At 40.7% G+C, this 20,402-nt stretch overlaps 1 protein-coding gene across 1 annotated transcript in view; it reads left to right on the plus strand.

The window, feature by feature from the left end:
• LOC150088487 (vitamin D 25-hydroxylase-like) overlaps positions 1-15,456 on the plus strand; it is a 31,314-nt gene extending 15,858 nt beyond the window's left edge. Inside the window, exons 3-5 of the mRNA XM_090370183.1 lie at positions 5,671-5,926; positions 12,293-12,480; positions 15,278-15,456. Of these exons, the coding sequence (XP_090226309.1) occupies positions 5,671-5,926; positions 12,293-12,480; positions 15,278-15,456 (623 nt within the window). The remainder of the gene's footprint in view (positions 1-5,670; positions 5,927-12,292; positions 12,481-15,277) is intronic.
• Positions 15,457-20,402: the final 4,946 nt, after the last annotated feature.

Below are 20,402 nucleotides of genomic sequence, written 5' to 3' on the forward strand. Positions count from 1 at the left end.
AACGAATACAAAAAGCAGCTTTTATATTATTTACTTCGATTCAGCAAAGCTCTTAATACAGCTCCTCATGAAAGGCCATTGTAAAAAAGGCATAGAGTTGGTTTTTGCGAAGATTCTTCATTGGGGCAGGTGCTGACTAAAAGAGAAAAGACAAAGAGTTGCCTAATCCTAAGTTACTATTTTTCAGAACTAGCATAGAAAATGGCATCCCTCAAAAAACAGTGGTGGGATCCTCCCCCTCTTATAACCTCCTTTAAAGAGTTGATGAGAGAGTATAAGCGAAGCTCTCAAAGTTTGCTGATGATCTGAAGTTTGAAAGGTTATTGATTATAAACAGGTCATTTTGCAAAAAATGAATTAGATCCGTTACAAATATGGTCAGAAATATGTCAGCTAAAATTTATGGCTTCTAACTGGAAAATGTTGACCCTGGGAACACAAATCAAGGATTTCATTCTAAGTTGGGTATGAGGATTAAAAGTGATTCGCGGATAAAAGACTTAATGATAACAGAAATGGGACATTTATGGTGATGCAAAATGGCTAGACCAGCATAGCATGGTGTCCTCTCTATTATTTTTAGTACCTTTGTAAGTAGAGAAAACGATATCATTATAATAAGTGAAATACAGGGTGATTCACTACCAGTGCGACAAACTTGGAGGTGGTGAAGGGGGCACAAAGACGAATCGGAATCACATAGCATTGCAGGGTCCGAAATGCCTTCGTCATGCGGTAGAGGACGTTGAACGGGAGGACGCGTGAACAGCGATCCCGCTGGAAGTCAGCATTTGCGAACCGTTTCTGTTGAAGAAACCAAGCAGCAAGAGTCCTGCGGAGTGGATAATCCGCAGGCTCCAATGATTGGACGCGTTGCAGATGGTATGAACTCATTTGGTTTGTTGACAGTATCCTCCATACAGTGGATTGGGAAATAACCAGTCGTTGGCCTATCGCTCGAGTACTCGTACTTGAATTGCCTTCTGCAAGACGTAGGACATTCTCCTCATTGTCTGGCGTCCTCGTCGTTCGCTCTCGATTCATGGTACCTCTCGGGAAACAACTAGTCTCACGTAACCTTCTGTGCGCACGTGCGAAAATCGTATGATGAGGAGCACGCCTGTGTGGGAAACGTTCCTGGTACAAGTGCAGAGCGGGGCGCCCGTTACAGTCCGCATAACCATACGCGAGGTGCATGTCGGCCAGTTCAATGTTTGAATGCTCGTCCATCCTACTGCCTCGGGAACCGGTTGGCAAGTGCTGACTTCCAGCGGGATCGCTGTTCACGCGACCTCCCGTTCAACGTCCTCTACCGCATGACGAAGGCATTTCGGACGCTGCAATGCTATGTGATTCCGATTCGTATTTGTGCCTCTTACACCTGCTGCAAGATTGTCGCACTGGTAGTGAATCACCCTGTATATATTCAGGTGCAGAGAGACGAAGAAGAAAATCTTTATTGTACAGTAAAGATACAGGTACAATAATGTGCCCGCCACAGCCAGGAGGCCAGGGGCTTGACAATGATATGGGGTAATATAAAAATATGTACAGTATAAAAATTTGTACAGTATAAAAGATAACATAACAATTAAAAACGTAGCATTAATCATTCAATAGATATGAGTATGTACATAGTTGTGAGGGAAACAGTACACCAAGGTATGTACACGTTCATATGTACAAAGCACATATTTAAGCATATTCACACAGGTCACAATATTTCACAGTGCCGAATTGATGTTCGGCATTGCATTTTCTTGTGAAACAGTTCGTCGATTTGCCTGCGACGTGCCGTTCTGCGCCTCATAGCAGATATCAGGTGGAGGTATCGGTATGAATCGACATCATCAGGGGCCAAACAAAAGGGGAACAAGTTCGGCCAACGAGCGCCTATAATTGCGGTCTGAAGCGAATTTCTACAGGTCAACTCCGATCATTAGCAGGGCTTGTACTGTAGGAAGTACTTGTCCAGGTAGGAATCTGTCACTGATCTTCAGCCTGTTCCGTTGTAGCTGAAGAAGTGGGGTGGCTCGTAAGGAAGGAAGTGGAACATGCCACTGGCATATATTCCAGAAGTCAGGGGAGTTGATTTTTCCAACCAGCATATTGACTGTGGTCACAGTTCTCCTCATGCTGATTATTTGAGGCAGCCGCGGGATTTGGAGTTGGTCGGCCATGCTGGTGGTCCTCTGCTGGGGGGGAGTCGATGTTTGTGGGTTGCTCACTTCAATATCCAGTATTCATTGGCGAAGATGGGCTTCATGAGAGAAGGTACTGCGGATGCCCGTATTTCAGAGGCATACAGAAAGGTAGGATACACAACGGTTTCCAGGTATCTGATTGTGGTTCCTGCATCTCTGTTATGAAGAAGATGTTGACGGGCAATCCAGCACATTCGGCTGATCTTGCGTAGAACACATTCGATGTGACAGTTGAACCTAAGGTTTGGGTCGAAGGTTACACCGAGATCTTTGTGTTTAGTTACACTTGGAATCACCATGCAGTGAGGGTTGTATGAATGTGGAACATTTCTTCAGAGAAAAAAAACCATAATAACGGATTTTTGGGGGTCCAGTTTAAGACCGAAATGGTTGAGATGGCTAGAGAAAGCTGTGATCTTAATACAGATTTCCGATGTGATCACTCCCTTGTCGGCTGATGGTGTATTTCCGTTAGGAACTTTATATCGTCGGCATAGATAATAACGTCATCTGTGTTACACACAAACGGAATAAGGAGGGCGGTAAAAAAGTAACCCCGATAAAACGCCACCTTGCGGCACACCTGCATTGATGGATCGAGTATAGCAGAGGTTGCGATGAGTGAGGTACACTGTTCTATTCCAGAGGAGCGAGTGCAGAAAAGCGATAAACGTCACCTTTGATCCGAAAGAAATTGGTTAGGTGATTCAGAAGGGCTGAGATGTTGAGGCTATCAAAAGCAGCTTTGATATCGGCATAAACAACCGCCTTTTCTGATCTGGCCTCAAATGCATTTAGAATTTCCGTTTGGACTGCCAGAAGGTTGGAGACAGTTGATATATTAGGGAGAACATAATGGAGTTGTTTTGATGATTGTGGAAGAAGATGGCGTGTTATATGCGGAAGAAGGACTTTTTCCAGTAGCTTTAGGAGCGTGGATGCAGTGGATATCGGTCTATAGTGCTTCGGCTTGCTTGGTAGTTGAACTTTAGGTAGTGGGGCAAGACTGTATTTGCTCCAAGATGCAGGAAACACTCTATGAGAGAGGATGGAGTTGAACAAGTAGAGCAGAGGATCAAGGATATATGGACTGAGGCACTTTACGATGAAATGCGGGACTTTATCGATGCCAGCGGTGTATGACGGACGAAGCGAGTTGATGGCTTGACGGAGCTGCTGTCGATCGATTTGAATGGAAAACAGCTCATCATCTGGACTAGAAATGGGGTCTGGTTGGAAATCATATGGTTGTGTGATGTTGTCTTCGAATCTGGCTACATAGTTGATCCATTCAACTGGATTGAAATTGGTACTGGTTCAGAGTTGCGGGTATATGGCACTTTGCCTTTGGATAAGGTCTTGTCAGTATATTCTTTAATATCTTGCGATTTCAGTCTGTTAAACAGTGCTCTAGCTTTGGAATACTGAGTTCGGTCATATGCTGTACCAGACTGTTTCTATTGTTTATGGAGGGACTGTTTGTACTTGAAACTGTAATTTAGCTCCGAAGACCACCAAGCATTAGTTCTAGCGGAGATACTGACCTGTTTAGCTGCTGAGAACATGGTAACAGTGTGCAACCATCTAGTTAATATGTCTAGAGCCAGTTCCGGATCTCCTGATTCGAGAACTTCCCAGGGAATTAATCTTGTTGCATAAAGGCATCTGTTCGGTTGTAGGAAGGCGGGAGAGATGATGATTTTCCTTTTGACGTAGTGCGAGACATTAAAGTTGGGCGTTGGGAGCTGCAATAGGACTACGATGGGTTCGTGGTCGGATTCAAAGTGACTTCCGGGTTTAATGTCGACGCTACAGGAACCAGACGATAATATGAGATCCAGGCGATGAAGACCTCTAGTTGGGCCTTCATTTATGATCCTGAGGCCACTAGGTGCAATCTTAGCCATAAGTGACTCATGAAGGTGTTGGAGATTTGGTGGTAAGTTAAAATCTCCACAGATGAGGTGGATAGCAGATGTGCGGAGAGTATTTATTAGCCAGGATGCAATATCATTGATTGTCTGAGCATCGGGGGTTGGGGGTATATATATTGCACCGAGATCTAATAAGCAGGAGTTGATCTTGACCGTTACTATCAATGCTTCGAATGGATTGGATTTGCTGGAGACTACATGTACGAACTCAAGTCTACTGGCATTTATGATGACAGCAATGCCCCCACCACAGGTATGAGATCGGGAGGTGAGAAAGATTTGTAACCAGCAGCTTGGGCGGAGGCAATTAATTCTTGTTGTGGTTCCAGCCAGGTTTCAGACATGCAGATGACATCAGCCATTTGAGACAGGAGCATCTGCTCAAGTGTCTCGAGCTTATTCCGAATACTACGAACATTTTGATAAAAAATCTTGAGTGTAAGGTGACACGAGACCTTCAGGAGTGCTGATTCGAGGACAGGATTTATTTTCTTTGTTGGCTTTTTAGCACGGTTGTTTACAATAGTTGGTATCAGCTGAGGGTGGATTTCATTGCAGCTGTGGTATTGCAGAGATTGATCAGGGGTTTTGTCATCAGGATATGTATAGGGCTGATCATCGTGTAACCCTGATTGCTGGTTTTGGGGCTTCCGAGAATAGGAATGTCTATCATGGCGTCATGCTTGGGAGTAGTCTTGGTAGGACAGCGCATTAGCCATGGCTAGACGTGGGGTGATATTGGATTTAGGTTCATAGTATGGCCTGAGTAGTGATACAGACGGCCAGAGAGCAGTTACTGATATGGAGCTGAAATTCTGTGCATCGCATTCGACTTTGAACGATGTATGCAGGGGAGTTTTCTTAAGAAGTGTGACGGACACAGTAAGGTGCAGCTCATGCATTATGTGATGGCTAGACCTCACCTAGAACACAAAAGATATTCTAAAAGGTGTTCGAAGAAAAGCGACCAGATCGGAATAGAGGCACAATACAGATATTTTTCCTCCCATAAGGCTTAGAAAGTGCAGACTGCAAAGGTCCGCAACTTGACATGCTGAGGTGGGGAGTTCGAAACTTAGGTGTGCAAAGCGCTGAAGGGATCAGTAAAATGAACGGAAAAGATGAATCTTCAATGGCAAGGCAACCAAGAGTCAGGAGACACAAATATAAAATCCTAGGGAGTAACAGAAGGCTGATTTCATCCGACTAACTATCGAGAAACATGCTGTAGATCATTTGAAATAAATTACTTATTAACGTGGGCCGGGGAACATAATTTGATAAACTTCAAAGAAGAATTGGTCGGTCAATATTTGAATCCCTCTACCACTTAGTCTTTCTAATTCTAAAACCATTGTTAAAATTAATAGAAATCTCAGATATTGAAAACACTTACCATTTTTAAACTTTTTAATTTATTTTCATTTCTTTTTCATTTATTTAATTTTAAATTTTTTTTTTCAGAGTTATTAATAATCATATATATAGATAAACCTGAACAGAGTTTTGAAAATGGTTATATTTTTACGTAGAAAGGATGCTCACCGGGAACATATCAGCAATATTTGGAGCTGGAAGCGATACTACTGCAGTGACACTTTCGTGGAGTTTTCTGATAATGGCGACAAATCCCGATGTACAGCGACGTGTCCAAATTGAAATAGATGAAATCGTGGGGAGGGAAAGGATGCCATCATGGGAGGATCGCCTTCAACTTCCCTACACCCAAGCAACGATTCTAGAAGTATCCAGGTGGCAAACCAACATTCCAATCAATTTGCAAAGGATGTAAGTGCGCAGTATTTAAAACAATTTAAAGAATTGATGAAAGCTTAGAAGTGTTCCTATTTAGAAACTGATACTAATTGTAGTTAAACTGCATTTTGTTCATTCAGTTGTGCTTTTTCGTGCTTAGTTCTTGAATTGTTTTAATTAATGTACCAGGATCAGTATGGTACATTTTCCGAACACATGACTTCCACCTTCATATAGATTAACTGTAAAATCTCGTACGTGTGGATCAGCACTCTCAGTCCTTATATACCACATTGCTAGTAATATTTTAAAATTCTGTTTAGGATCTATGGCAAATGAAAAAAATGTTAGTTTTCATGTAACATGAAACGAAGGAAGTCAGTGGTGTCGAAAGCCACCATCTGTACAAAATGAGTGGTAGACGAACGCAGAAGAATGCAGCCTTAAGAGGAAGAAATGCTGCAGTTATTATTGAGCCAAGAACGAGACAGCAGAAATTTGAACAGAATTCAGTGTCAGAATATAAGCCAATCATGGAGTTTAGAAAATTACCAAAAAACTTTGTTTAAAATCGGAACTGGTTAATATTTAAAAGAGTTTTTTCGCTATTATGAGATATATAAATTCAAATAATTTCACAGTTATTTGCAAAAGACCTTATTTTTAATAAATTCATTTTGCAATCTTCATGAAAGAGCAAGGAAATTAAGCAAAAGACAAAAAACGCCTGCATGTTAAAATTCGAACAAACCCCAAAGGCCTTCCGAGTGTCTATAAACATTATCAGACTGTCTGCATTATACTCAAAAACGGATTCATCAATAAAATTGCAGTTATAGTGATATGATCTTTATGTTAAAGGATTTGGTAACGCTTCTTGACATTTTCTCTCATCAGTTATATTCAGGTTACTAGCAACATTCAGTCAAGCTTTGTATACGCTGTCTTTAATTTTCAACCCTCTCATACCACGTTCCTACTCTAGTAGCCACCCAACAATCCTTTCATTAGAGAAATAGCAACCAATGTTTGATGTACAAGCATAATCTCCAGATATATGTTGGCTTTCTACTGAAAATATATGCATGCCGGCAACGTTTGGCCCCAATAACTATACTCCTTCTAATAAGTTCCACCAATTAATGGTGATAAAGACCATATACTTTGCTCTGGTGCAACACCATATCTGTTGTAAATATTGCATACAAAGGGCAAATTTTGTTAGTGCCCTCATATTCAAGAATGAATATCGAAGTTTGTAATGTTTATACACATATATATATATATATATATATATATATACCGTTTAGCCAAAACATTATGACCACATACCTAATATGATGTTGGTCCTTCGCATGCAGCCAAAACAGCGGCGAGGCATGGATGCTAAAAGATTTCTACATGATTAAAAGATGGTGGAAAACCCTTACATTGTGCTGTGTTACAGTATGCTGTAAATGCCAGAGATTTAAAAGTGTGTGGATCGTTTAATGTCGTGAACCGTTGTTCTTCTGGTTGTTTAGCCACTGGACCTCAGTTGGAGCCCAACATTGCTCCACTTATGCCTCTTGGAGGCAGACCAGAAACGCAGTAGCTTATGTATACTCTGGCAGGTGCTGCCACCTAATTTCCTGTGATTTCGATAGCTAGGGCTTTATAAAAAAAAAAAAAACTCCGTAATGATGAGCTCTGGAATTGATAAAACCAAATGAGGTTTATGTGGTTTAATTTGGACGAAATTAAGTCTTTGCAGTTTGTGTGGTTTATACGCCGCGTATTAGGCAGAGTCGGAGGGAAGAATAAAGACTGGAGGATAAGCCAGAAGTATGGGGACGATAGAGAAGGCGACCCCAGGATGTTCAGTGAGGTAGACCCAGCCCCACCAGGAGAATGATAATGGTTGGCAGGGGAAGGAAGGAGACAGGACTGCGTCCTCCCTCCCACAGTCTGCGCTGTAGCACAGTGGTATCATCACCGTGCTCCCCACCCTGGGTGGAAAAGGCCCGGATTCGAATCCCGTGGATGAGGCGAAGAACTTTAGTTAGCTTTTTTTCAATCTGTGGCTCAGTTAGTCAGTCTCAGGCGTTGATAGCATGGTTTCTTCCTCAGACACTCGTAAGCTTTTTTTCGTCGCTAACCGGTTTTTTCGTCCAGCAAACAGGCCAATCGACCAGACAGATGGTGACTGGTATAATATGGGTAAAATAAATATGGATTGGTGTAATCATTTACAGGAGACCCTAATATCATAATTGATTTCCTCCCTCCCGCCGAGGAAAAGGGAGAAAAAGGTACCAGCCAAGGGCGCCCGATATAGGTCGTCAGGATTTGACAGTAGAGAGCACCTTGTCACTGTTTGTAAAGAGTCCAATTTGGGTATCTGATCCGATTTGGCGTCATTCATGTAACACAGGTTCCGTCCGAGATAGATTAATGATCAGGACAGTCTTCAAGTGGGTGGTGGTACCAATCAATTTCGATGGCAGAATACATTCCAATTCCCAGATCTATTACGTTCGGGGTAGGGTTTTTTGCCTCTGGAATAAGTCCTTTGTAAAGGTGGTGAAAGCTATGTATTCCTCAGCGGTCTCAAGCAGTTTGTTGCTCCATATTCATGAGAATGTAGTGAATTCTCGTCATAAGAGAGCGCCTAAGGTCCTCGTAAAGTTACAGTGGTAGAGGCGATGCTCCCAGCCTCTGGGGAGCCACAATGGAAGTTTGGGTCTTCCACAATCCTAAACTCTATCGATTTAGCTTTGAAGATCCGTGCCTCGTGAGAAGGAAGGTTGCGTGGAGTCTCGGTGAGAACTATGTGGGTTACGCTCGGTTTAGATTCTTGAGATTTCAGGAATGAATTTCTTGGTAATGGATCCCTTTGTGGTTTGGTACCATCTCAGTTGCCATGTCCTAATGTTTAGGTAGCTGGTAGACGCCAGAGTGCCTGGCACATGGATGACTTGATTCAGGGTATCCCAGCAGAACATCGCCCAAAGCATGACACCGCCGTCACCGACTTGTTTCCGGCCCACGGCGCATCCATGCGCCATCATTTCGAGCACACTGATTAACGGAGGTCTGTATCAGGTGGTTTTATACAGTTTCCCGACCCGCGCACGCGTCGTAGTTCATCTATTGTTGCTCCGGTTTGCATAACAACTCGCTGTTAATAATGTTTTGGCTCAGCGGTATATATATATATATTTTTTTTTTTTCGAGACATGGCTGATTTAGCGATATCAAGCGAAGATTAGTAATCGAAATATTAACCATAACGTGAATAATCGACTATTAGAAAGATCTAATCATAAATTATGCATAAAGAAGAGCATGCAAAACTGCTATTAAAAGTTTACTGGTTAACAATATTAATTATGCATAGAGAAGAACATGGGACACTGTTATTGAAAGTTTACTGGTTGACAGTATTAATAATAATAGCAAATTAATAATATTTGCCATATAGTTCAAGGAAACCACACGCTTTTTGCTGCACTGCAAAAAAAAAGCACCAACCAATTAGATAAGAAAGCACAAATTATATGCTTTTGCTTTCCTCCTCAAGCTGGTACGTATTCAGGGCACCTTTAAATTTATTCAAACTGTCAGCCTCAACTACCTGCGAGGGAAACTTGTTCCAGCTATCAACGACTCGCTGGCTACAAGAAAACTTCCTACAACCTAATGTAAACTTCAAGCCCTTTAGTTTTAATTTATGATCCCTACTGGAATTATTTAGAACATAGTGTTCAGTGTTAATTGCAATGTAACTCCAGGGTTCCCCCCAAACTCATATTCCCCCATGGGGCGTCAGCCAACGTGTGAATACAAACTCTGTGAAGGATTTTTTAAAATTTTTTTGTAGTTGTTGGCGCATCGGCTTCTGTGGCCATAATGCACCTCTCAAGGTTTTTGCAGTACTTTGATCCAAGCCCCAGGCGGGATTCGAACCCGCGACCTTTGGGTTGCCATGCAGGCACTTTACCCACCTGGCTAGCCCGGTCGGCTTTGTGAAGGACAGATTTATATAGGTTAGTGAGTGTTTGTGTAGTATTATTGTGGACGAGTTGATTTTGTTTTTCATCTGGCCTCTTAACTTGTGTTTTCACGAAGAAATCTCTAGTTTACCGTCCATCCCACGAAGAGGGGGGGCGGGCAGTTCGGAGTATAAAGCACTGGAGGGCGAACGCTGAGGTAAGTAGCTAAGCTTACAGGCAGAGATAGTCCAGTAAAAGAAAAAAAAAGCAGAAAATGAAAGTGAGAAGAGATATTGGGGGGATAGGAAGTAGAGCGGAGTATAAAGGAGTAGAAAGAAAGAAGGGGCAGTAGTAAAGGCGCCCGCCTGGTTGAGAGAAGTGGCAGCAGACCAGGGCAGGGTGCCCGTCCAACTCCAGGTATTCGAATTACAAGTAGGCAGTGGGGTGACCCACAAGCGGAAGAGGGTCTCCTGCCACCCATGTGGTGGGAAAGAGGTGGCGGAATTGAGAAATCAATCACCCCAGGTGGTAGGAATGACGGATCATAGGGTGAGGGGTCCCTTTCCTATGATGGAGTCCGTTTTTATATACTATCCCACACTGATCAGTGTCAGAATCCCACACTGCGCAGGCTAGGTAACCACGGTGTCTGCTTGGATGAACAAGGGGCCACAAATGGTCACATAGGAAGTAGGAGATACACATTTATTATTATTTTTTGCTTTTTTCTAAAGTTTTATGTTATATTATTATATTTTTTTCTTTTTTTTTAAATTATATGCTTTTTTTTCATGAATCCATCCTCTTTCCCACACCTGCGGGGAATGCAATGGTCAGTAGTGAATTAAAGATAATGTACTTTAGGATTAGCCTAAATGAAATAAATTTATTTAAATTTAAGAACAGCTAAATTAAGGATTAGTATTAATACAACTTAATAAGAATTAAAATTTTGTGTGCTTTCTCACTCACACCCATGCTTCCATCCATTCTTTCAAGCATTATTTTCACTTATTCAATTCAAATCTCTCTGCAATGCGTCTTCGGGCTCCACAACTTACTATGTCTGTTCATTCGGCAGGAAGTCAGGGCTGGCATGTCTTGCATGACAGGAAGGTATGTAGTGGGTGCATTGATGTTGTTAGTAACTAAGTTCATTTGTGTTAGTATATATTGCTGTTCAGAACGGTGATAATTCCACCTTCATTCATTTTACTAATCCCTCTCCAAACTAATTCAGGTCACCTGTAAAGTGCCTAGTTGCCAAGCCCTGTAGCCCACATAATTGTAGTCTTTCTTCATACTGTCATTCTTCTGTCGATCTGATCATTTGATTTCTCTCTCTTTGGAATGTTTAAAGAAGCTTAATATCTTTTTTTCTGTTAGGTCTGCATAATTTAAGACACATTCCAAATGTAGCCTTACAATTGCCTTGTACAGTGGGATTATGACCTCCCTATCACTACAGGATAGTGTTCGATAAATCACTGACAGGCCACCATGAACTGTATGGGCTGCCTGTTTTCACTGTTCAGTAAACTTCATATCTGCTGGTATTCTAACTGCTTAATCCCTTTCTCCTCCTCCACTGTTTTAATTCAACACCACCAAATATGTAATTGATTTCTGGTTTGCTATTCCCCAAGTGTAAGACCTTGCATTTAGCAGTATTAAAACATAGCTGCCACTTCTCTGATTATCTTTGAAGTCTGTTCAAGTGATTAGGAAGAAGCGATCCATGGAACTCATCTTTAACAAATCTGCCAATCATATTAAATAGATCACTTCCAAAATTAATAAATAAATAAAAATTTCGATCCCTCTAAATTTTATGGAAGTCATATCTTACCTAGTTCTTCTTGATAGTACAGTGTTTTCTCTACTTTTTAATCCTTTGGAGAGCATGAGTCCGAATCCCGTCGATGACTGGAGGAATTTCTAAAGGTATCTAAATTTGGGGCTCCTTTTTTTCCCCCGAACGTAGGCTTCTGGAATTTTCAGCCTGCACTAAATGCAATCAACCGGTTAAAGTACATTTCTACAGATATAGGATGGAAATGAATACAGATATAAAATGAAAATTAAGTGAATTGCCTTAGTTACAACCCTTAAATATAATCACAACTAAGATAGTTCATTGTTACATATTTCTGTTATTTATTTCAGATAATCTCTGTCAGTAGATTAAACCTTACCTGAAGACAGAGCAATTTTTATGAAATTACAATTAAATGACATTTCTAATATTTATTTAGTAGGAATATTTATTGTCCGGTTATAAACATAATATATTATTCAACATTATTTTATTTTATAATAGATAATTTTATACATAATATCATGATTTTCTTTCATAAAAGCTGTAGAATTATAACTGTTGTGATTAAATACTTTCACTGTATTCGCTTGTGTTATGCATTTACAGAGCACGTGAAGATGCTACTATCGCAGGCTATGACATACCTAAAGGAACGATAGTTCTTGCCAACTTTTGGGCTGTGCATCGTGACCCTAACTACTGGAAAAACCCAGAAAGTTTCATTCCAGAAAGATTTTTATCGTCAGATGGAAAAACCGTCACAAAACCAGAATATCTTATTCCTTTTTCGATGGGTAAGTCAAAGAGTCACATTAAACATATTTCAGTAATATATGTGTTTCTCAAAGGGATGTTCTTCAGTGATTTCCATTTTTTATTATATATTTAGTAAATTTCCCCTACACTAGGTAGAATAGAGTCAAAAATGTGTCCAAAAAATGACACGAGGAACACTGGGACTTTCATCTAACAAAACTGTTCTCATTAAGTGAAGTAACTTGAACAGAGGATTGGACAGAACAACAGGAATTTGTTGATTCAGCCACCCAGGACAGATGCTTGATAGGTTACTTGTGGTCCTCATAACCATTTTTTCACAAATTTATCGCTGTAGGAAACTCAGATTGTTTCCTTAGTTTGCATTAAGTTGTTCTACCTTAGTTTGCATTCAGTTGTTCTTCCTTAGTTCGAATATTTGTTCCTGGGTGTTATCATCGGTTAACCCCATGAAAATTATTCACTCTTGAAAACATAAGTCATGAAGTTTTCAAGGTTTCATACTTCGGAATTAACACAACATTTTATAGATATAATTATATATTACACTTTCTATGTTGAATTTCTATGTTCTCAAAAAATAATAAAACATAAATAATAAAAGAGTTTCACAAAATGTTCTTTTGAAGCTATTCTTTGCTAGTTGAACAAAATATAAATGTGAATAGCAGTTAAATTGAACAAAGTACTAAAAAAAGAGAAATATAGTGAAATGATGTACTTTCAGTGATCATTGAATTAAGATCACCTACCGAACACAGTGTTTTCTCACCTTTTGCACGGATAACAGCCGCTGTTATCCTCAGCATTGATATCCCATTTTGGGATATATTAGATATCCCAAAACGGTCGTAGCGATCTGCAAACATGCTGCCATCAAGGATTCCACAGTGTCAGAACATATCACAAATTTGTGGTCATATCTCACTTACCGTACCAAAACATCCACAGATGTCCAATTGGATTGAGATCTGCCGAATTTAGAGTCCAATCAAGATAGGTGATATCTTCAGTTTTCCTCGAACCACTCATGCCCAGAGCGGGCCCGATGACACGGCACATTATTGTCCTGGAAAATCTTGTTTCAGTCCTGAAAATATGCATATCTGCAGAGTGTACGTGGCCTTAAAAGAGCTGCCCACATTTTCTTTTCATTTATTTATGTACATCGAATTATATACAAGATTTATTTCCATATATTTAAATGCTCTCTGTTAATTCAATTATCACTGATTGCATACTGGACCTATGGTGGGTATTGTCCTGGAAGACATCACCAGTGTAACGTTGGTCAATACCCACCATAGGTCCCAGTTCATCTCAGCAAATCATATCCCATATTAAGCAACTACCGCGACCTCCCTGAATAGTTGTTCCCATGCACCATGGATCCATGGTGTCCATCTTACGTCTGATTGTGCCTTTCGGATATATTTCTTGCATCCCCAAATTGGACTGCTACGTCAACTGTCGTACAGTGATCTTCCGTTGAGCCTGTACCTACAAACGCACTGCGCTCTTTACTCACCACGAAAACGTTTTCTTGTACAGTTCTCTCGGACGGAGGTGGTTTGATCCATTTGACACCATTCTTCGAATAACTTCGATCATAATCACAGCGTGATGTGAGCCAAACGAAAAGACATGCCGTTTTTTAAATGGAAGCATCTGACCCACGAGCCCCCACAACTCACTGATATCATTGCTACGTCACATAGCTGCAACTTTACCACTTTGACTTGCACGAACAAATGCACATTGCCACTCCACTAGGGTACGAAGCTGTTTGCTATTTATACAGCATAGTCGTTTATGGTTATAATTCAGTAATTGCTGGGTGTATATGAGCATTAAGTATAGCGATAAATTTTACATATTCTATATATACTATGCTATGATGCAACTGCGGTGCAAAATTATTATACATGAGATTGTCATTAACGAAATAGTTGAATTAAGTGAAAGCATACGTTGTTGTGGAACATTCTCAAAGTATAAATATTTGAAAAAGTGTTTTCATTCATTACCGTTGAGCCGGTCTCCTTTCCACTCATACGTTAAAAACTTGGCTGGGGGTTGTGCTGATTCAGTTCTTACCAGTCTTGTTTATTTTGGATGGACTCAAGTCTAACCATTTCTTCAGGAACATTTGGATGTTTCTGACGAGACGCGTACCATTTTATTATCATTATGCACCCATCATTACCATTTGGATGATAATACTTTTGTAATTTTCGAAAATGGCAGGTTCTCTTGGTCACGTAAACCTCAGAATGAATTATTTCAAACTTGTACATGTAATTTTCAGGGGATCAGATACGTGACGGTCTCGCTGTTATACTTTACTAAATGTTTAAATTTGTGAGTCATTCTTAGCACTGATCATTCCTCCCTTCAGTTCTAGAAGAATGTAGTCCACACAGGAGACTGTACATAGAAAGAGCACATGCTGGGCAGCATTAAGAAAGAAAAAAGTTTGGGAAATATGAATATTTTACAATAAACGTAAACGGAACCATTCAAAGTGCAGTTGGCCTCACAAAAGCATGTCCAACACAATGAAGTCGGATACCAAACACAAATAGGATGTCGCCAATGTAATATGAGTCCGGATAGATTTATCCATCGTCTGCATCCCACCGCCGTTGGCCTTTGCAATTACAGATATCAGAGGTAGTCAATCGTGACACCCTCTTCAGGGCTCATCAGCCTAAATAATCCAATCGAAATTCGCAACTTAAGTATTAAAAATAAATTTCATTTTGTAATTTGTTTTATTTATTAATTATTTTTTTATTTATTTTTAATTTTCAGGTAAAAGGTCTTGTCCTGGTGAAAAAATGGCTCTTGTTTCAATTTTTCTTTATTTTGCAACAATTCTACAACAATTTGATATAAAGTTACCAGATGGCGTAGTTGCTGATTTCAATGGGGTTCTTGCAGTCAGCTTGCAACCTATCTCTCAGAAAGTATGCCTCACAAAAAGAAAATGAAAACAACGAATGGAAAAATAATAATAATAAAAAACTTAATATGTATAACTTGCTTATTGCGTTAGTTTATGCATTAATTATTTATATTAAATTTATATTATACACACAGTAAAATTCCGGTAGAAAATCTGTATTTATGTACCGATTTCACCATTTACAGTACACGATTCCTATCTGTAGAAAATGTTTACAAATCCAAGATTTTAATTATGTCGATGAAGATTGTACAATGAATGAATAACAATGCCTTCGTAGTAATTTTAACATCAACTATTTTGGATGATCAAAAGAGAATAAAGATACATTTGAACATATGGTTGTATATTGCATTATCTTATGGTAGATTTAATCGACTTTACACTCCTAAATAACCGAATTTATATTTGTACTGCACTCTTCTTTTTGTATTTTTTTATGAATAATATTCATCTCGTAATGTATCAGCAATTTGAGACCTAAGAAAACATCGTTTGGAATAACTTTGAATCATCGGCATATAAACAAATAAAGCAATTTTCTATTTTATACTCTCTATCCATAGTATCCTTAAATTCAAAGCGATTTCATTTTAATCTTCACTTATGTGATTATGGCAGTGAAGTGGTTTCAACCTTACCCTCAATTTTACGAAGATCTCAGACAATCATTCAACACTACAATCTGAAACTTTGCTTTAGGAATGATCGCAAGTCAACTACAAACATTGCTAAAATCCTTTTCACAAGACGCTGTATTTTGCAAACTCAAGCTGAACACTCTACAGAGGATCCTTTCTTCTGAAGGAATTTTACTGGTCCATCACAATTATCTACCAACTCCAGTGTCTGTTGCTTTTGCTCCTGATGTCTTATGTTATAATATACCTTCCGATTATTATTATGTCATCTTTGCTGCTTGGACTTCGGATTTCATCTTCCACTTCCTGTTGTCTTCCTGCAGTTGCTTGATGCCTGATTCTGATATTGTTCTGGTTTACCTGTCGTCAGGTCACCATCTGACGCTTTCGCCGAAAAAGTGGTTTCTCTGAATTTGCGTTCTTGTTCTCGTTTGTCTTCCTTTTACACCGTCCTAGATAGAAAAATACACCACCCGAAAAAGTTACCAGGACACAGAAAAGATGGTGTAACTTGTGCAGCTTCCGATGAAGGGGGAGAAAATTTCATATGTAGGCCGCCCTCATAGAGAAGCGATGAAATGAGAAGATAACAAGAGGCTTCGGAATTAACAAAAAGGTCATTACCGAAGTCAATGCAAAGAGCTCAAAAATATGGTCACATGACATCAGTGTGGCGTTTGAATCCCTTCAACGGCTAAAAGGGCCTGACAGTGGTGAACGCTCGACATATGGGTGTCTATAAGATTTTGTGACAATAAATTCCATTTCTCACCAGGGGAGACCTAAGAGAAACTTTGTTCTCTTAGCACCAAGAGAACAAAGTTTTTACGTGCAATGCTACGCCAAAGGAAGCCCACACATGTTCGATGGGATTTAAGTCTAGTTATCGTGCTGATCACGGCAGTCGTTGGATATCTTCAGTTTCAAGATATTCTTCGATCTTTTAAGGTCTATGTGCTGTGGCATTATTATCGGAATGAAAAGAAAATCTGGACCAACAGCACCACTAAAAAGTAGCACTTCGGTTCGAGAATTCGTTCTCGATACATCTTCACAATTACTGTACCCCTGTATAAAACATGAAGAGGAGTTCGGCCTTTGAATATTATTCCACCACACATGAGAATACTGCCTCCAACCTAAGTAAGTGACCTATTTTTATGTCGGGGGATGATACTGCATTTCTCATTTTCTCCAGATGAAATAACGTCTTGAACACGTAGGCTAATACGAGCCTCATCAGAGAACAAAATTGTAGCCCATTTTTCAGGGCTCCAAGTTATATGTTCATGGCACCAGTTTCGACTTGCTGTGCGGTGGTTTGGAGTTAATTGAGTTAAGATATTAGGTATATGGGGTTAACGGGATTCAAATTTCAAAACATTTGATTAGAGTCACCCACAATGTCTTCTATATACCCCTTTATGTAATGTGCCTGTAATTTGCTTGTGTTCTCTGGTCGATTTGCTTGTTTATTTGGACGAAAAAACCCCAGTTTCTGGTGTAAAAAAACATGTTATCAATACTTGAGACCGACTAAATCAGCGAAAAAAGTACATTAAAGTTGCTCGCGTCATCGAACTGATTCGAATCTGGGCTTTTTCCCCCCGGCGTGGGGAAGATGGTTACAATACCACAGTGCGCGCAGCCTGGATTAATGGAATTTTAGATATTAAGTATGTTGAAGGTCTGAAAGCTACTGGGATTTCTCCCATCTCTGCGTATGTTCTATGTATCGGAAATTCCAGGGATTTAAAAGTGTGTGGGGTATGTACTATGTAGTACGTGTGCCCATTGTTCGTGCGGCCTATTAGCCGCCGGGCATCTTGTGAAACCAACGTTACCAATATCAGCCATGGGGATGCCGGCCGGGTGTTACCAATATTTCTACTCTGGCGAGTCCTGCACTTACTTTTCTGAGATTTCAGTGGCTTGGAGAAAAAAAAAAAGGATTGCTTTTCGAATTAGTGATACTTCACAAGTTCGTTTTAATAGTATGCTACGTGGGACTGTAGAAAAAAAAAAATCAAATTATTATTTTAGGGTTACCCGTAATTAAATACATTAACCCGTATTTGTGTCTGTAAATTGTGTATGTTCTATGATTGATTTGCCTGTTTTGCCTAACGAAAAAACCCCATTTACAAGTGAGAAAAACCTTGCTATCTACGCCTGAGACTAACTAACTCAGCCACTGAGTGAAAAAAGCCCATTAAAGTTCCTCGCTTAATCGACGGGATTCGAACCCAGGCCTTTTCCACCCGGTGTGGGGAGGACGGTGACGATACCACTGTGTTACCCGCGCAGACTCGTGGGACTGTACAACGTAAGGTGTAAGGCATATTGATGTCATGCGGCACCAGGAGTGTCCCCCATCTCCGCGTTGCTTTCATTGTGGGTGTACCAGTTTGCTGGGAATGCCAGAGATTTAAAAGTGTGTGGATATTGTACATGTGTAATGTCATGTACCGTTGTTCATCTGGTCACTTAGCCGCTGAACCCCTGCTGGAGCCCAACGTTGTTCCACCTTCGCCCCATGGAGGCAGACCAGGAACCCAGTAGACTTAGTTACTCTGGCAGGTCCTGCCGCTTAGTTTCCTGAGATTTCGGCGGCTAGGACCTATATAAAAAAAATCATAATATGTATGTGTATATACACATGTATATACTCATTTCACTTGTCTGCATACACCATACGTTGTATGCCTATACACACCGCTGGGTGGGTTTGATATTACGTAGATGGATAGGCCGAGACTGGGCGAAGATTATTTAGAGTGTTGCTAAATTTAGTGTGTGGGGCGTTCGCGTTTTATATAGATAGAGTAGGAAGGAAGACAGAAGACTGGTGGGTAAAGATAGAAATGTGAGAGCTATAGAGGAGATGCCCCCAGTTGGTCAGTGAGGCATGCCCATGCCTCACCAGAGAGGAAAGGGGAGGGGGGGGTTCGGCGAGGGGAGACATGGAGTCTCCGCCCCGCTGTGGTAGGGTTGGAAAGGAATCGAGTCAGGTGCTCGATTCTGGTCCCCAACGAGTCTTGATGGCAGCGAAGCTGCATGGTTCAGGTCCGTGTGGCCCCTTTGCAGATTCAGGGTTCAGTCAGTCGCAGAGTTGTAGACCATGTCCTTTTATTCTCGTTGGAGGTATGGAATTTATTGTTGGAATAGTAGCTTGTCCCATTTAGTTTCCGGTTGTGTTATTATTTGCTTCTTGGGCCAGTGTGGCTCGGCGTCTGTTAAACAGTTTCTGTGCAAATTCGGTGAATGCCAAATATCGTCCTTTATCGTCCAGAATGAATTGCTCCTAGTCCTTGGGTGAATGTTGTAGTCTTGTCACCCGCTGGCAGCGGATGTCGTCGTATTGGGTGCGACAAAGTTTCTGGAACGCCACAAGCGCAATTTGGATTTTCAATTATTCCCAGAGTTGTTAGTTTGGCATTTAAGGCACCATGCCCTGTGAGTAGGTACGTCACAAACAGACCAGGTGCGTACCAGGTTGGTAATTTAGGTTGGAATCTATCTACATTTGGAAAGAATTTATTTGTTATCCGACCTTTGATGGTGTCATCCCATCGTGCCTGCCACTCCTGCAGCAAGTGGGTCTGGAGTCTTCTTTTTTCAGCAATGCGGTTATTTCCTGGATCTCCGTTGAAGTCAAGGTGTGTACAAGCATTGCCTTTAGCGAGCTCATGGAGGATGCCTCTCCTCACCACCTCTAGGTCTAAGGGGAGGGTTCCTGCGATGACTTGCAGAGCGTGTGTGCTCATAGTGCTGCAGGCGCTTGTAGCAGTGAGTAGCATGATTCTATTTATGGAATCAAGTATTCTTAGATGTGGGACTGTACATTTTTATTTTTATTTTTTTTAGGGTTGCCCGTAATTAAATACATTAACCCGTATTTGTGTCTGTAAATTGCGTATGTTCTATGGTTGATTTGCCTGTTTTGCTGGACGAAAAAAACCCCAGTTACTGGGGAGAAAAACATTGCTATCTACTCCTGAGACCAACTAACTCAGCCACGGAGTGAAAAAAGCCCATTAAAATTCTTCGCGTCTTCGACGGGATTCGAACCTAGGCCTTTTCCACTCGGTGTGGGGAGGATGGTGACGATACCACTGTGCTACCCACGCAGACAGGTGTCGGACTGTACAGTAAAAATTGAGTTTTAAATGCCAAACATGTTCGGGAAAGAATTTTGATGTTTTTCTTTAAATTTTTTACGTGTAGGGCTAAACGCCATGGAAGAGTCTGTGGGGGTGAATGAAAACTGGGGGAAGAAATGGTAGTAAGGGGGCGTAGAGTAGATGGTCTCTGCAGGCAGCGAGGCTTG

This window comes from Mastigoproctus giganteus, chromosome 3 (genome assembly GCF_048544385.1).
Source record: "Mastigoproctus giganteus isolate SK-2022 chromosome 3, ASM4854438v1, whole genome shotgun sequence".
NCBI classification, from domain to species: domain Eukaryota; kingdom Metazoa; phylum Arthropoda; class Arachnida; order Uropygi; family Thelyphonidae; genus Mastigoproctus; species Mastigoproctus giganteus.